At 37.6% G+C, this 17,005-nt stretch overlaps 1 protein-coding gene across 1 annotated transcript in view; it reads left to right on the top strand.

Moving 5' to 3' along the window:
• The window catches only part of LOC146454389 (scavenger receptor cysteine-rich domain-containing protein DMBT1-like), a 46,674-nt gene that overhangs the window by 12,981 nt on the left and 16,688 nt on the right, over nucleotides 1-17,005 (top strand). Inside the window, exons 6-11 of the mRNA XM_085095505.1 lie at nucleotides 11,241-11,363; nucleotides 11,601-11,723; nucleotides 12,105-12,227; nucleotides 12,795-12,917; nucleotides 13,765-14,112; nucleotides 14,971-15,294. Coding sequence (XP_084951631.1) covers nucleotides 11,241-11,363; nucleotides 11,601-11,723; nucleotides 12,105-12,227; nucleotides 12,795-12,917; nucleotides 13,765-14,112; nucleotides 14,971-15,294 — 1,164 coding nt within the window. The remainder of the gene's footprint in view (nucleotides 1-11,240; nucleotides 11,364-11,600; nucleotides 11,724-12,104; nucleotides 12,228-12,794; nucleotides 12,918-13,764; nucleotides 14,113-14,970; nucleotides 15,295-17,005) is intronic.

The following is a 17,005-nucleotide window of genomic DNA, read 5'->3' as shown; positions in this document are numbered from 1 at the left end:
TGAACTTTGCGTCTACCTTTTGATTGGTTAAAAAGCAAATAAATATGAAAACAAAATATGCACTTTAGCACGCAAATTCTAATGTAAGGATCTACGAATGGGAATTTTAAATGATTAGAAATATGCGCGTTAAACTAATAATACATCGTAAAAAGATTTACCGAGTGAGTATGATCGATTTCGGAACTGTTTTACAAAGCAGCTAAAAACAATTGTAAAGTTCAAATACAAGATACGTGCTCGAGAAACAGACGTTGTTTAAAGCGCTCATTTATAATTTAAAACTGTCTTACAAGTTTTCTTAGGGATGCGTTTAGAAAATCGGGCTCTGATGACTATAGTTAATACATTGCAAGTTATACTTCGAACGCGACTTAGATGCCCCATTAAAACGAATTTTTGTTTTCATGTTTTATAATTGCGCATTTTTGAAAGACAAAATATTTTATGATATATCAACGTAGCAGATTCCTACCTGGTTGAGTCAGATTGTTTGCATGAAAACTGAACAAACCAAAAAGCAAACAAAGGCAGTGAACGTAAAATACATTCCTTAAACTTCACATGAAGTTAAGACAAATGTGAGTTATAAAGTTATATCCACATGCAAAATCTTTTTGCTCGACAACCGTGGATAAAGGCTCCATTAGAAATCATATAATCATATAATCAAATAAGCGTTGGCCGTTGAATTTATAATAAGGAGACAAAAATGCTAATTATGATAAACGGTGACAACAAAATGAACATGAAACGTGACTACTTATTATAAAATTCAAATTCCAACCTTTTGTACATTAACTAACCGAAGATGACAGAAGTCTCTGTCGAAACATGTTTTGTAAACTTAACGTTTTTATCGTTTTCTTCAAACTTTTCACTTGCCTGCTACTATCAAGACCCCAATTGTAAAATTCAAATGCAAGATACGTGGTCGAGAAACAAACATTGTTTGAATCGCTCATTTATAATAAAATGTCTTACAATATTACTTAGGGACGCGTTTAGAGAATTGGGTGCTGATCACTACGGTCAATATGTTTCAATTTACAACTTAGATGCCCCATTAAAATGAACTTTTGTGTCCGTGTTTTATATAGATGCCCCATTAAAATGATTTTTTTTGTTCGTGTTTTATAATTACGCATTTTTGAAAGACAAAATCTTTTGTGGTATATAAACGTAGCAGAAATACATAAATTAGGTCAAGTACGTCAACATCACTCATTAGCAAACACTTGTTTTGGGAAGCAGGTTGCCAGTCTTGCCGTTTTCGAAACCTGTCATATAGGAGCATAACTTCCATGCACTATACTTTAATTTGAATTTAAATGATATGTTTAAATTACAGGTGTTTTTTGTGGCCTTCAGTGGATGTTACCTGGAAAACAAGGCACTTCTCTGCTAATTTTATTCGAGCGACGAGTTAATGAACGCACTGCCTTGAGATTCACATTCGGACAGGAATAACTATCAGTAGGTAAGAAACCTTTTATTGCACTCTTCTTTGTTGCCATCGGCTCTATATATAAAGGATTTTTTTTAGTTTACAATTGTTATGATTTAATGCCTTCCTGTTTAGAAGTAAAGTAATATATATTTTAATTAGCTTCACATGTTAAGCAAAATTTCTTAGAGCTTTATTTTTAAAAAGTTTTTCTTGTTCGCCGGAGCTCACGCCGTTAGGCAGAGTTTCCCTGAAATTGCCTGAAAAAGCTTTTGTGTGTGTGTGTGTGTGTGTGTGTTCTGTGAACTTGAAAGTTAAACTTTTCGAATTTTTTTCGGGATATTTTCTTTCTCTTGTAATCAAGAGAGATACGAGGCATATCTGGTTACAATGCCAACAAAACAAAAGCATTTCTGCTGCCCCCTTTCAAAACATTTTTGACCACGAAATGTTCAGTATAACGCTAAGATATCATTCTTATAACTTCAACGACGTTTTACGAAAAACGGTTTTTGAAACAAGACTTTTAAGAGATAATTTGACGGATTAAATTCGGTTAAATTTTCGGTGTTAGTTGTTTTGAATGAGCAGTGTGGAATAGATGATGGCTTTTCCCGTATGACGCATAGTCAGGAAATAGATCGCTTCTTTGTCTTTCGGTGTTAATTTGAGTTTAAGTCGCCATTACACTTATCTGCAGCATTTCAGAAATTCCTTGAATTAAAAAGTGCAGGCATTACCTATCTTAAAATGCCTCCTTCAACCTTCCATGGGTAGAACCCGCTTTGAGTTAGGAAACTATCTAGCAGGTGGTCAAATGGTTCAACGAAACTCGTGATCCCTGGACAACGATAGTTTGGCGTAAGCCATTAGAGTCAGGCACCTTCCGAGTGTAAACACCGCAAACATGACGACGCGTTAACAAAACTTCGCATGGCTGAATTTTTCGCGGCGAAAGAAAGCGGCAGCCTGCTCCGTTTTCCTTCAGTTGTTGCAAGAACTAACTGAAAATAAATCTAGAGAGCGCTGATTGAGAGAACAGCTGACCGAAGAGTTATCATCAACAATCATGCGCGTGGTCAAACGGGAAAAACTATCATGAAGAATTCGAACACGCTCAAAATAAATGACAGTTGATGATAGTCGATGATAGCGCATGATAGTTGGTGGTCAAGCAAGCGTGCAAAAATTTTAACTACATCTACTATCATTGACTATCATGTGCCGTTTTCCCAGGATTTATGTTTTCAACGTGCGTGGGCGCTAATGACGGAAGAAGTTATACGCAGTAAAAATACGCCGTTCATTCTGATAGAATCACCATAATCGATATTTCGCAAACAAAACTACCTGTAATACTTTTTACAAATGAATTCCTCGAATGAACGAGAAGGGATATTAAAAGTGTTTAATGATTGTTTGCATGAAAAGTGAACAAACCAAAAAGCAAACAAAGGCAGTGAACGTAAAATACATTCCTTAAACTTCACATGAATTTGAGACAAATGTGAGTTATAAAGTTATATCCACATGCAAAATCTTTTTGCTCGACAACCATGGATAAAGACTCCATTAGAAATCGTTACTAAATACTTTAATTAACGACTTGTTTTGTCCTAAAAGGACAGAAAGGGATACAACACAGTTTTGTTTACCCTTGCACAGGAAAGATAACTGCTGTTATCATAAATGGAAATTTTTTTAAATGATTGAGGAAATCCTTTAAACGTGTAGTTCATTGGAAACTAGTTTTCTTGAGTTCATATTCGCGAAATCAATGCACAAAGAAGCTAAAAACATTGGAAAGAATCGAATCGAATCATGTTCGTGACGAGTCCGTAGAACAACAACGTGGGAGGGTAAGGAGGATACAAAAAAGGTTGAACGTTGCATCTACTTTTTGATTGGTTAAAAAGTAAATGTTTATTTCGCACCTGCCGGCGTAATATATGCACTTTCGCACGCAAATTCTAATATAGAATCTACAAATGGGAATTTTAAATGATAAGGAATGTGCGTTAAACTAATAATACATCGTAAAAGGATTTACTGAGTGAGTATGATCTCGGAATTGTTTACAAAGTAGTTAAAAACAATTGTAAAGTCCAAATACAAGATACGTGCTGGAGAAACAAACGTTGTTTGAAGTGCTCATTTATAATTTAATGTCTTACAAGTTTACATAGGGATGCACTTAGAAAATCGGGCTCTGATGACTATAGTTAATACATTGCAAATTACACTTCGAACGCGACTTAGATGCCCCATTAAAATGAATTTTTGTGTTCATGTTTTATAACTGCGCATGTTTAAAAGACAAAATATTTTGCGATATATAAACGTAGCGGAAATACATAAATTACGTCAAGTTCGTCAAAATCACCCATTAGCAAACACTTGTTTTGGAAAGCAGGTTGCCAGTCTCTCCATTTGTGAAACCTAACTCTCATGCACTATACTTAAATTTGCATTTAAGGGAGATATTTAAGAAACAGGTGTTTTTTCTGTGCTTAAGTCGATGTTACCTGGATAACAGGGCACTTCCCTGCTACTTTTAAGCAAGCAACGAGTTAATAAACGCACTGCCTTGAGATTCACATCCGGACAGGAATAAATATCAGAAGGTATAAAAACTTTAATTGAACTATTTTGCAGTTGATATCGGTTTGATATATCTAGTGTGTTTTTTTTTTTTTTTGTTTGTCTTTTGTTTTGTTTTGTTTTTCTTGTGAGAAAGAGAGATAGATTTTATTTTTATGATTATTTAAGTGGAGTAATTTAATTTAATTCTTTCCTTTTACATAGTCTTTTGTCGTTGTTGTTGTTCGCATGAGCGTACGCCGTAAGGCAGATTTTCACTTGAAATTTCCTGAAAAAGCGTTATTGTGTGCGTGTTTGTTCTGCAACATTTGAGTTAGTCGCCATTACGCTTATCTGTAGCATTTCGGAAATTCCTTGAATTAAAACACCAGGCAACCTAGCTTAAAATTCCTCCCTCAACCTTCCCTAGGTAGAACTCACTTTGAGTAAGGAAACTATTAAGCGAGTGCTCAAACGGCTCAACGAAACTCGTGATAACCGACGTTAGTTTAGCGCAAGCCATTATAGCGTCAGGCATCTGCCGAGTGTAAACACTGTAAACATGACGTCGCGTTAAGTTACAAAACTTCGCATGAATGAATTTTTCGCGGCGAAAAAAAGCGGTAGGCTGCTCCGTTTTCCTTCAGTTGTTGGAAAAAACAACTGAAAATGAATCTAAAACGCGCTGGTGGAGAAAACAGCTGACCAAAGAGCTATCACCAACTGTGCGTAATCAAACTGGAAAAACTATCATGAAGAATTTGAACACGCTCAAAGTAAATGATAGTCGATGATAATCGATGATAGCGCATGATAGTTGGTGGTCAAACGAGCACGCGAATTTTAACTTCATCTACTATCATTGACTATCATGTGCCGTTGTACCAGGGCTTTATGTTTCCAACGTGCGTGCGCGCTAATGACGGAAGAAGTTATACGCAGTAAAAATGCGCGGTGCATTCCAACATGAATCACCTTAATCGATATTTCGCAAACAAAACTACCTGTAATACTTATTTTTATACTTAATTGTTTTCAAATGAATTCCTTGAATGAACGAGAAGGAGTATTAAAAGTGTTTAAAGATTGTTTGCATGAAAGCTGGACAAACCAAAAAGCATACAACGGCAGGTGAACGTAAAGTACATTCCTTTAAATGCACATGAATTTAAGACAAATGTGACTTATAAAGTTATATCCACATGCAAAATCTTTTAGTTCGACAACCATGCATAGATAAAGGTTCCATTAGAAATCGTTTCTAAATACTTTAATTAAGGACTTGTTTTGTCCTAAAAGGACAGAAAGGGATACAGCACAGTTTTTGTCACGTTTGCACGTGTAAAGATAACTGCTGTTATCATAAATGGAAATTTTTAAATGGTTGAGGAAATGCTTTAAATGTGTAGATCAATGGAAACTAGTTTTCTTGAGTTCATATTCGAGAAATCATTGCACAAAGAAGCTAAAAACAATGGAACGAATCGAATCGAATCACGTTCGAGACGAGCCCGAAGGGCGTCTACGTGGGAGGGTAAAGGGTATAAAAAAGGTTGAACGTTGCGTCTACTTTTTGATTGGTTAAAAAGTAAACGTTTTTTTCGCACCTGCCGGCGTAAACATGCACTTTCGCACGCAAATTCTAATGTAGGTATCTACGAATGGGAATTTTAAATGATTAGGAATGTGCGTTGAACTAATAATACATAATACATAATACATGGTAATACAATTGTAAAATTTTAGGGTTTAAAGAAAACGATTACAAAACATGCTTCGGCAGTGACTTCTGTCATCTTCAGTAAGTTAATATACAAAGCGTTGAAAGTTGAATTTATAATGAGAACACAAAAATGCTAATTATGATAAACGGTGACACACAAAAAAAAAATGAACATGAAAAGTGAAAAGTGACTACTTATTATAAACTTCAACTTCCAACACTTTGTACTTTCACTAACTGAAGATGACAGAAGTCGCTGCCGAAACATGTTTTGTAAACTTAAAGGTTTTGTCGTTTTCTATAAACTTTTGACTTGCCTGCTAGTATTAACGCCCAAAAGTAAAATTCAAATGCAAGATACATGCTCGAGAAACAAACATTGTTTGAAGCGCTCATTTATACTAGAATGTCTTACAGATGTCACCTGGAAAACGAGGCACTTCGCTAATTTTAAGCGAAAAAGAGTTAATAAACGCACTGCCTTGAGATTCACATCCGGACAGGAATACATATTAGTAGGTAAGAAACCTTTTATTGCACTATATTGAAGTCGATATCGGTTTGTTACATCACGTGATTTCCTTTTTGTCTTTTTTCTTTGGAGAGAGAGAGAGAGAGAGAGAGAGAGAGAGAGAGAGAGAGAGAGAGAGAGAGAGAGAGAGAGAGAGAGAGAGAGAGAGAGAGAGAGAGAGAGAGAGAGAGAGAGAGAGAGAGAGAGAGAGAGAGAGAGAGAGTTTATTTTAATGATGATTTAAGTAGATTTATAAGTGTTCCCAAGAGTGTACGCCGTTTAAGGCCTGGAGTGCCGCACACTTGAGGAAAGAGCTAAGCAAACTATCTCGCGAGAACATCATCTCAGCTGTTTCATCATGTGTACGGTTGAGTTTTCGTGAGTTTTTTGCCTCGCGAGGCCGTGAGGAAAATATCTGTCGTGTTTGATATTTGAGATTTCGCCTCACGAGGCGAAATTCTCACGAAAACTCAACTGCACACTTGAGGAAACAGCTCAGCTTTTTGCCTCGCGGTGCCTCACGAGGCAGTTTGCTCAGCTCTTTTCTGAAGTGTGCGGCAAGCTTAAGGCAGAATTTCACTTGAAATTGCCTGAAAAAGCGTTGTTGTGTGCGTGTATGTTCTGTAGAATTAAAAGTTAAACATTTCGACTTTTTTCGGGATATTTTCAATTCTTATGTAATCTAGAGGGATACGTGGCGCATCTGGTGACAATGCAAGCGAAAATAGTAATTTTCCTACCCTTTTCAAAACATTTTGACCACAAATTGTCCAGAACAACGCTAAAATACTATTCTCGCAACTTTAATGACGTTTTCTTGAAAATAGTGTTTGAGTAAAGATTTGTCAAGGATGATTTAACCGATTAAATTCGATTAAATTTTCGGTGTTAGTTGTTTTAAATGAGTTGTGTGGAATAGATTATGGCTTTTCCCGTATGACGCATAGTTAGGAATTATATCGCATCTGTGACTTTCAGTGTTGTATTGAGTTAGTGGCCATCACACTTTTCTGCAACATTTCAGAAATTCCCTGATTAAAGCATCAGGCAACCTTCCTTAAAATATGTAAAAACATTTGTTTTCACACTCATGTTGTCTTTTGTCAAGTAATCTATTTCATGGTGAACATCAAACTACATTTGGCGTTTGGAAGTTAAATTTATTTCATTTCCTTTCCTATTCAAACTTTTTATACATCCGTCATTTCCAACAGTTTTGAGGCAGAAGTTGATGTTTGGAAATGAGCCGTTTTCCACTTTGTGCAAGAAACCGGTTGAGGCATTTTGACTTTAACATCCTGAGTTGTTGACTGTAAAAGTGAATATTTCTGACCTGTTTCTCAAGGATCCGAGCAAGGGTTAAACCATTCTACCCAAATGACAGTTGTACTCGTATTGGGTTTTGCTGTCGTTTAATTAGTAATGAACAAGGGAAAAGGGTACAAGTATAATTCATGTGTGGGTCACCTTTATTATGTGTGGGTCTCACCAAAAATAACTGAAAGTGTACTGCGGATAAATTTAATTTAACGCCCTCGTTTGGCCAGGTTTAGAAAGTTTAATTAAGTTTGTTTATATGTTTTTAATTCGTCATACGTCTGGCGATTTGTATAACAGAGTAACGTGTATTATTTGGGTTTTGTCTTCGATCTGAAAAATATTCTAAACAATGAACACAAGGGCTGAAGATAGAACGACTGGGATTAACTCATAACAGGAGCCCAAGTTGATGAGCAATCAGTTTATTTTGTAATCCACATCTTGTCGATCAATTTGAAAGCATAGTCCTAACTAGGGTATAAAACGGTTTTCTACCAATATTCCATCATTCTCATACCACATACCTGCACACACGTAAACTGTACTGACTTTGATATGGAGGCTTCGTCAATGACATAGAACTACATAGTTTACGAAGGACTGTTTATGAAACCCTGCCATAACAACAATGTTGCTGCAATTTATGTTGGAAGGGCGGCGACCGGTGACAAAGCATTTTTAGGGCAGAAAAGCTGGAGTTGGTTTTATATTTGTTACATTATTCTCCGCTACACAAGAGATTACGTATATTTAACAATTATCCTGCGAAGTCGCACAGAAAATCGGCTGATACTTAGCCGAGGAGGCCGTGGGCAGAGTTGGCTAAAATTTGGGGGTGTTCTGCAAGACTGAGTAGGATAATTGTTCAATTATTCAACACATTGACACAAAGTGACTCGATAAAAGAAAAACTCTTCACCTAGCCTCAAGGGATTGAACTTGAACTTGAACATTAATATTCTTGTTATCTGTTGAACAATATATTTTGACCTGATGATGGTGTCATGAGGACAGCGAAACGTTGTAAATATGATTCTACCCGTAATTTTCATAATCAAATTGATAGAAAAGCACAATTTATTTGCAAAGGATGTCTGTTGGCTACGGACGACGTATATTCAGTGCACTTGTGCAGTGTTACAATGTGTTGAATAACAATGCAGAATACCTGACGAGTATTGAGTCTACGATGGTGATCTTTGAACAGCGTTGCCATGTTTTGAACAAAAAGGCGGGATGTGGGGAGGGGAGTTCTGTGCGAAAGAGGTAAATTTGACAGCTTTCTTTACATGAATCATTAAAGTCTGCAGACAATATCAGAGAGTTTAAGAAGCTACTACGGTGACGGCAACAACACAATAGAGTTAATGAGAAAACAAAGAGGATAGCCACATTGTACAAAATGGTGTTATATGCCATATTGTTTGTTTTTTATTGTTGTTCTAATAGCGTTTGTTTCATGATTTTATTTTTTTTTTTTTGAGGATCTATGAATGACCGCGAGGAAACTCACCTTTAAATGTCTCACATCTGTTTACCAACAGCAGAGTCACTTTTGATCAAAATGGACGAAAAAAAAGTTTTCCACATCGCAGTTCTGCTTTCCCTCAGCCAAATGTTCCACCGAACAGATAGCCAATGTACTCCCGTTGAATCTGAGAAATCTGTCTTGAGGTGGAGACTGAAAGGTCACACTTATAAGACGATGATGGCAAAACTCGGACTTGAGTGTGCGCTTGTCTGCCGACAGGAAGACAGATGCCAAAGTATTAATTTTGTTATGTCCGTTGGCATGTGTGAATTTAATGATAGAACAAAGGAAGCCGCAAGACCCGAGGATTTCGTTCCTGATCCTGGTAGTTATTATTACAGACGAGACATGAAAAGAGGTAAGCTGGTGCTGAAAACACAAATAAATAAGAGACCATAACAAAAGGTATTTATACCTCAGACAAGAGGCGTTTTATATTTAGCCAAAATTTTCCGTTTAGCATTTGAAATGCAAATGGTCCGCGCAAATCAAATCAATAACTTTTGGAACAAACGGACGACCTTAATTGGTAGAACTCTTCTCTTTCCTTTCCAACCAGTGGAGAGGAAATTACTGTTCCATTTGTACTTGTTTTTCGTTTCCATTTTGTGCTCTTGCTATTGCGTACGTTGTTTTGATCTACCAATGGCTTTGCAAGCTTGGAACAACAACAAAAAAAGCCTTTCCATTTGACGCGGAACGTTTCCGAAATTTCCAAATGCAAAGCGGCTATGGTCCATTTGATAAAAAAAAGTCATTTTTTTCGATCTACCAGTCCAGAAGATACTAATTGTGTTGTCGTAACCCTATCTAGAAAGGCGGAGTAAGGAAGGAGTTAGGAGGTGATTCTACTCGCGCAGAATTTGAATGTTTATAACTTTGTTTATATCCGAACAAGCGCTTTTTCGACTTGGAGCCTTTTTCAAAAATTTAACTCGGAACAACTTGGTATGACAGGCCAGTGTTCATTGAATTTGATGTTGTACTACGGAAATCAAAATTTTAACGGGCAGGTTTTTGCTAAATTGGAATATTCCTGTTTTAATGAATAAAAATAACTCTCTTGCGCGGTGACTCCCGTGCTTTGAGATGATTTTAGGGTTCATCTATTGGTTATGACTATGTTTTGGTCAATTTTGTCAACTTTGTGAAGTTTGGGGAAAATTCAGAACTCAAATATTGTAGATTATTTTCTATTACTGTGCAATACCATCAGGACATTAGGAAATTACAGTTCAGTACAACTTTTGGTATATCACAGAATACACAACGGCTTTTCATTCTTGTCATTGGCTTATTTTCCTATCTAGTTCCCCTCGGTTCCATTCCTGAGCTGCCAGCTGAAACTTGTAAAGAAATTAAAGCAAGTGAGGGAGAAGTGGTGAGCGGCAAATACTGGTTTTCTACTATAAAACCTGGCAGATCTGTACTTGCTCACTGTAACATGGAGACAGAGGGTAAGTTCAGCTTTTGATAGCTCGTTTTTTTTTGTTAGTTAAGTAGCTTGTTGGTCAGTTAGTTGGTTGGTGAGTGTGTGAGTGGGGGAGTGTGTGAGCGAGAGATAGAGAAAGGCACAAACAGAGTCAGTGAGTCAACTCGTAAGGCCTTCCCTAGCAAAGTAATTTTTTGGCTTGACACAAAAAATGGATAAGAAGTTTAACTCTGTAGTGTGTGTTAGAGTGCTAAAGTGAACCCATGAAATTTCCTATTGAGTGTGGGCCCTATTCAAAAAATTGGACTACCCGAGGCAAAGAAAAAATCTGCGACCTGGGCGGGAATCGAACCCACGCCCTCAGGATTTGATCAACCATTTCTCTCCAGACTGAGCTTCAAGGCCGGAGTAGCTGCACCACCAGTTTACTTTCTCCTCTGTCTGTTTGGCCCTAAGGTGGTAAATAAAATACCATTTTGTTTTACCTAATCTCTTCGTTTCTCATGGGATGGTACAAAACAGGCCATTCATGTGAAAATGACTTTTATGCGCTTGTGAATTGACCTTTTAAAACTACTTAATTGTTGTCTTACTGCAATACATTTACAAAACGTCATTTTCATTTGCATGTATGTTTAGTTTGTTACCGAAGACTAAAACTTTAATAGTTTTTTTTCATCGTTGTCTTCTACTCAGACATTAACGAGTGCACTGCCTCTTCTCCCGTTTGTGATGTCAATGCCACCTGCACCAATACTCGTGGTTCTTATCGTTGTGCATGCAAGGGTGGATTTTCAGGCGATGGTAAAACTTGCAAAGGTATATAAAATACCATTTTGTTTTACCTAATCTCTTTGTTTCTCATAGGATGGTACAAAACAGGCCATATATGTGAAAATGACTTTTATGCGCTCGTCAGTTGACCTTTTAAAACTACTTAATTGTTGTGTTATTTCAATACACTTAAAAAATGTCATTTTCATTTGCATGGATGTTTGGTTTGTAACCGAAGTCTAAAACTTTAATATTTGTTTTTCATCATTGTCTTCTACTCAGACATTGACGAGTGCACTGCCTCTTCTCCCGTTTGTGATGCCAATGCCACCTGCACCAACACTCGTGGTTCTTATCGTTGTGCATGCAGGGGTGGATTTTCAGGAGATGGTAAAACTTGCGCAGGTTGGTTTACGGTTTCACTTTACGCTTGCCTGATTATCGTTTCCAGAAACTCACTGGACAATTCACTATTGACACAAATGATGGATTAGACGAAGCTAGACCACCAGTTTACTTTCTCCTCTGTCTGTTTGGCCCAAAGGTGGTAAATAAAATACCATTTTGTTTTACCTAATCTCTTCGTTTCTAATAAGATGGTACAAAACAGGCCTTTCATTTAAAAATGACTTTTATGCCCGCTCGTGAATTGGCCTTTTAAAACTACTTAATTGTTATGTTATTTCAGTACACTTACAAAATGTCATTTTCATTTGCATGTATGTTTGGTTTGTAACCGAAGACTAAAAGTTTAATAGTCGTTTTTCATCGTTGTCTTCTACTCAGACATTGACGAGTGCACTGCCTCTTCTCCCGTTTGTGATGTCAATGCCATCTGCACCAACACTCGTGGGTCTTATCGTTGTGCATGCAAGGGTGGATTTTCAGGCGATGGTAAAACTTGCACAGGTTGGTTTACGGTTTCACTTTACATTCGCTCGATTATCGTTAACAATGATGCTCAAAAAAATTCACTTATGACACAAATGATGGTTTAGAAAATTTACCCTGTAGTTAGAGTGCTAAAGTGAACCCATGAATTTTCCTACTAACTTTGAGCACCATTCAGAAAATGGGAGACATTAAGAAGCAAAGTAAAAATCTTTGATATGAGGGGGGATCGAACCCACGTTCTCCGGATTTCATCAAAATTACTCTACTGCCTGAGTTTTGACGCTGGAGTTGCTCTTCTGTCAGTTTACTCCATCGTCTTTCTGTTTGGTTCAAAGTAGGTAAATAAAATACCAGTTTTGTTTTCCTTGTTTTTTCTGATACCTTCGTTTCCATAGGATGGTTAAAAAAGGGCCATTCATGTGAAAGCTACGTTAATGTGCGCGTGAATGGACCTATTTGAACTACTTAGTTGTTGAGGTATTTCAGTACACTAACAAAAAAAATTAATATATAATTAATATATAATATAATATATAAAGTATATCATTAATTTTTATTTTTTTTCCCTTGTTGTCTACTCAGACATTGACGAGTGCACCGCCTCTTCTCCCGTTTGCGTTGCCAATGCCATCTGCACCAATACTCCTGGATCTTATCGCTGTACATGCAGCGGTAGATACTCTGGCAATGGTAAAACCTGCCAAGGTTGGTTTAGGGTTTCACTTTACATTCGCTCAATTATCGTTAACAATGACGCACTAAACAATTAAAAAAGGGGAGTCATGGCGATTGATGAAACCCTTTCTATGCTGATTTCCAAAAATGATTACAATGCCAATGTGTTAGCTCCCCGATTCTATACTCAGAAATCGTGCGACCTTAACATTACATAAACACTTGTCCTTTTCGCATCTTAAATTAGCTGTTTAGCTTCGGAAACGTCAAGCAAGCGGGGCTTTCATTTATTACGAATAGGTGGGGACTAGGGGGGTAGGTGAATGTCGGCCAATTTTTTCAAGACGCTTTCAAGTTATGCCAAGACTGTGTCAAAAATGTTCCAAACTATGTAACCCCCTCTTCTTATATACTTTGCAACACCCCCCGTCCCCTGTAATCCCCCCCCCCCCCCGGGGCCTAGTTGTTATAGATGGAAGCCTTCTTACCTTCTTGCTTGTTAATTGTAAGCAACACTGCATGGGACTATGAAATTTAATTATTTATTTTGTAGCCTACCTGCATGTGTACAGCCGCCCACTTTGCACAGGGCGGCTACTATACTGAGATATTTTCGGTACTTTCCGAAGTGCTTCTGCATACAGGGATTGCTATTTTCCAGAAAAGCTCTACTGAGCCCACCCCTCTCTATCAATTCCTTTCTCCAATAAGCCTAGTGACTGTCTGTTAATAAGCCCCTAATCCCTCGCTCCCCCTTCACCTCTCCTCTCTGTTAAGCCTCTCTCGATTCTTCTTCTCGAGACCCGAAAAAGATAGAAACCACCTGGAAGATTAATCACAACTCTTATGGTGTTCTTTTACATTCATAATTCTACAGTGCTATCTGTGACTGCAACTAGTTCTTGCTCAAATCTACTGGTCACTCGATCCAGCACAAGTGGCATCATATTTTCAAACAAAAATGGAGTCTACAGCAATGATATGGATTGCCAGTGGACTTTGTCTTCGAACACAAACTTGAAACTTGTGTTCTTCAGGTTTGAAACTGAATCGGTGCACGATAACGTTTATGTCTATGATGGTGGATCGTCTTCGTCTTCTTTAATTGGAAAATTTAGCGGAACATCGCTGCCTGGAGCCATTACAAGTTCGCAGAACAAGTTTTTTGTAAGGTTTACCACCGATCATAGTGCCTTAAAAAGTGGTTTTGCAGCAAGTTATCACGGTAGGAACCATTTAAAGAGATCAAGAAGTCCCGGGGGAAGGGTAGCGGGGCGGGGGGTGTGCCACACCAGGTTTCAAAATGATACCTCATTCTAGAAATTGCCAATTTACTTAGTATCCCATTGCATAAGTTATTACATCGTCTGTTCATTCGTTACATTCAAAATAGTGCAATTTATTTTGGTTCTCTATGAATTCTCTGTGAACAAGTTAGTAAACCTTATATTTTGAAGCATCTCTGCATTTGTAATATCAGTAAACCCTGTTACAGAAAATGCCTCAGATGGATACCCTGTTCTTGATTAGAGGAGTCGCAAAATCGCAACCAGGTGATACTCGGGAGTAACAGCTTCCTACATCCCTCCCCCCCCCCCCCCCACCCCCTTGACACCATTACAAGTCAGTATAAGAAGGTCTTTTTTTAATTTGTCATATTTACAAGCGATGGTTCCAATAACCGAAAGAGTATTGTGGCAGTTAAGCATGACAACAGTCATTTCCAAAGCACCTGACCCCGAAAGACCGAAAACCCCTTTTTGAAACCTCCAGTATCAAGCAATCATTTAGTATCTGAGGTAAAAACAACATTTTAGGTAGTGTTGCTGTAATTCAAAGTTACGGTACTAAAAATAAGATTTACCTTATTTGTTGTGTTGTTGTACATTGGTAAAAAAAAAAGGGGGGGGGGGGCGTATATTCGCATAAATTGCGACAGTCTTCAAAACGAAATGAAACTATCTCAAAACGTCAAGAAAACTTATTTCAGTTGCTTTGGTTAAAATATCTAAGCATACTGAGGTGGAAAAACTGTAGTCGAACATTTAGTTTAAAAAATGGTGTTCCATTCTTGTTTTCCTAGTTGTTGACTCCGTTCACCTTGTGGGTGGTGGTTCTCCATTGGCCGGCAGAGTTGAAATCTTCTATAACAATCAGTGGGGAACAATTTGTGATGATAGCTGGGATATGAATGATGCTAACGTGATTTGCAGGCAGCTTGGATTCCCACAAGCCTCTCAAGCCCCTGGAAGCGCCAAGTACGGCCAGGGATCTGGGCCTATATGGATGGATGACGTGGCATGTACCGGAAGTGAGTCGTACATCCACAATTGCAGACACAATGGATGGGGAAATGAAAATTGTAATCATAATGAGGATGCCAGTGTGAATTGCTCTTCCATCATACCTTAAATCAGTTAGGTAACATAAGCCAATTTCTACTGGTCAGATCTGTCTGTCTGGCTGAATCTAAGAAGCTAGAAATTGTGATCAATGGTCTTGATAGCAGGGCGCAAGTTAAGTTATCTAACTTAGTGTTTAAAATGTAACCTTTTTTTAGCAAACTGTTTGGCTCAGTTCTTTCGCTGTTAATAGCTTTGTGGGTGGAACAAGAAGAAGTTAAATGAAGAAAATAATGAGAACAGCATGCGCGTCTTAAGCTGTGCCGAACAAGTTTGATCCCGGAAATTGCAATTGGTAGTTGTTGTTGTTGTTGTTGTTTTCTTATCGAGAAAAAGCTGTTAAAAAAGATAAACATAGTCGGTTAATTCCGAATAAATAGTGAGTGGTCTAAGTAATAATAATAACAATAATAATAATAATAATAATAATAATAATAATAATAATAATAATAATAACAAAAACAAGGTCGGTAGCGGGGGGACCAATGACATTACACAGTTCAATTATTTGAGCCGTGTGCGAGGCAGAAAACAACACATGCTTTCGAGCAAGGCTGAATTTATACCAATAGTGCTTAGGAGATATAACGGTTTTCAGTTGAGTGTCGTAAAACTAGACACAAGGCAATTACTCTGGCCAACCACAAACGAGTAAACAGACGTTAACAACACAAGGAACCAATCAGAATTCAAAGCAAATTCATGTCACCTGCGGAAGGGTGGGAAAATGTGCACGAGAAAATCACGGTTGGTTTCGTTTTTGTTTCTCATTGATTGAGCAAATGGCGCAATTTTTTTTAAGCAAAACACAGAGCGCAGTGACGCAAATTTAAACTAAAGCAAACTCGAATTGCATTCGATACTCAATTGAAAACCCCCTTCCGAAACATTATTTCTTGCAAGTGCTGAGTCTTGAAAATAGCACACTAAAAAAAATCAAAGTACAGAAGATCCTAAGATCTCCAGCCCCGGCCTTCTCAATTCACCGGTAAGTTCCTTTAAATGTAATTTAAACTGATCAAAATTGTCCAATCCACGAGGAGCAGATGATTTTCCTGTCATGGGATGCACTGCTTACCGATGAGGTGTTTTTTAGAGCGAAAATGCCTTTGGGAATTACGTTCTCTCATCTCAATCGAGTCGGTTGACTAAAATCCAATCTGTCATTTGTATATTTTATTATTGTCATACCAGGATTTGATGTGACTCTTATGCTAGTTAGGGATACCCAACATAAACACTTTACCAAAATACTAAAAAAACATTTTCTGTGTTCGCAGATCGTTTTGTGGTCTTATAAAGGCACCTTTACGTGAACTATATAATACAGTTTGATCACAGAGCGCTTAAAGAGAACGAAATCTGATTCAACAGATTTTGCGACCATTGTTGGCCTTTTGAAGGCGCTAGCTGGCCAGCTTATCTCGCACCTAAAACAAAACATTTCCCCCTCCGAAAAAGAAAACAATTAGTTTTCCATTGTTACGAAATTTTGAGGAGGCATTTTGCCGAAGAAAAGTTTAATTTTCTTTACATTGACTAAATCCGAATTTCTAAGACAATTATAAGGTCTCCCGGAGAGATATTCAACCCATTGGATCGGTTGGGCGCCCTTGATAAGCTATTGTATTTAGCAGCTTAGGCTTAGACTTGTGGCTATTCAGACAAAGAAGCTTTAAGGTACTGTGACCTTAGAAAGTAACTTCTGATATATGG

The sequence above is a fragment of the Pavona decussata genome, unplaced genomic scaffold (assembly GCF_977016875.1).
Source record: "Pavona decussata unplaced genomic scaffold, jaPavDecu1.1 SCAFFOLD_302, whole genome shotgun sequence".
NCBI classification, from domain to species: domain Eukaryota; kingdom Metazoa; phylum Cnidaria; class Anthozoa; order Scleractinia; family Agariciidae; genus Pavona; species Pavona decussata.
The sequence above is the reverse complement of the archived record's forward strand: the minus strand, read 5'-3'. Positions and strand labels throughout refer to the sequence as shown.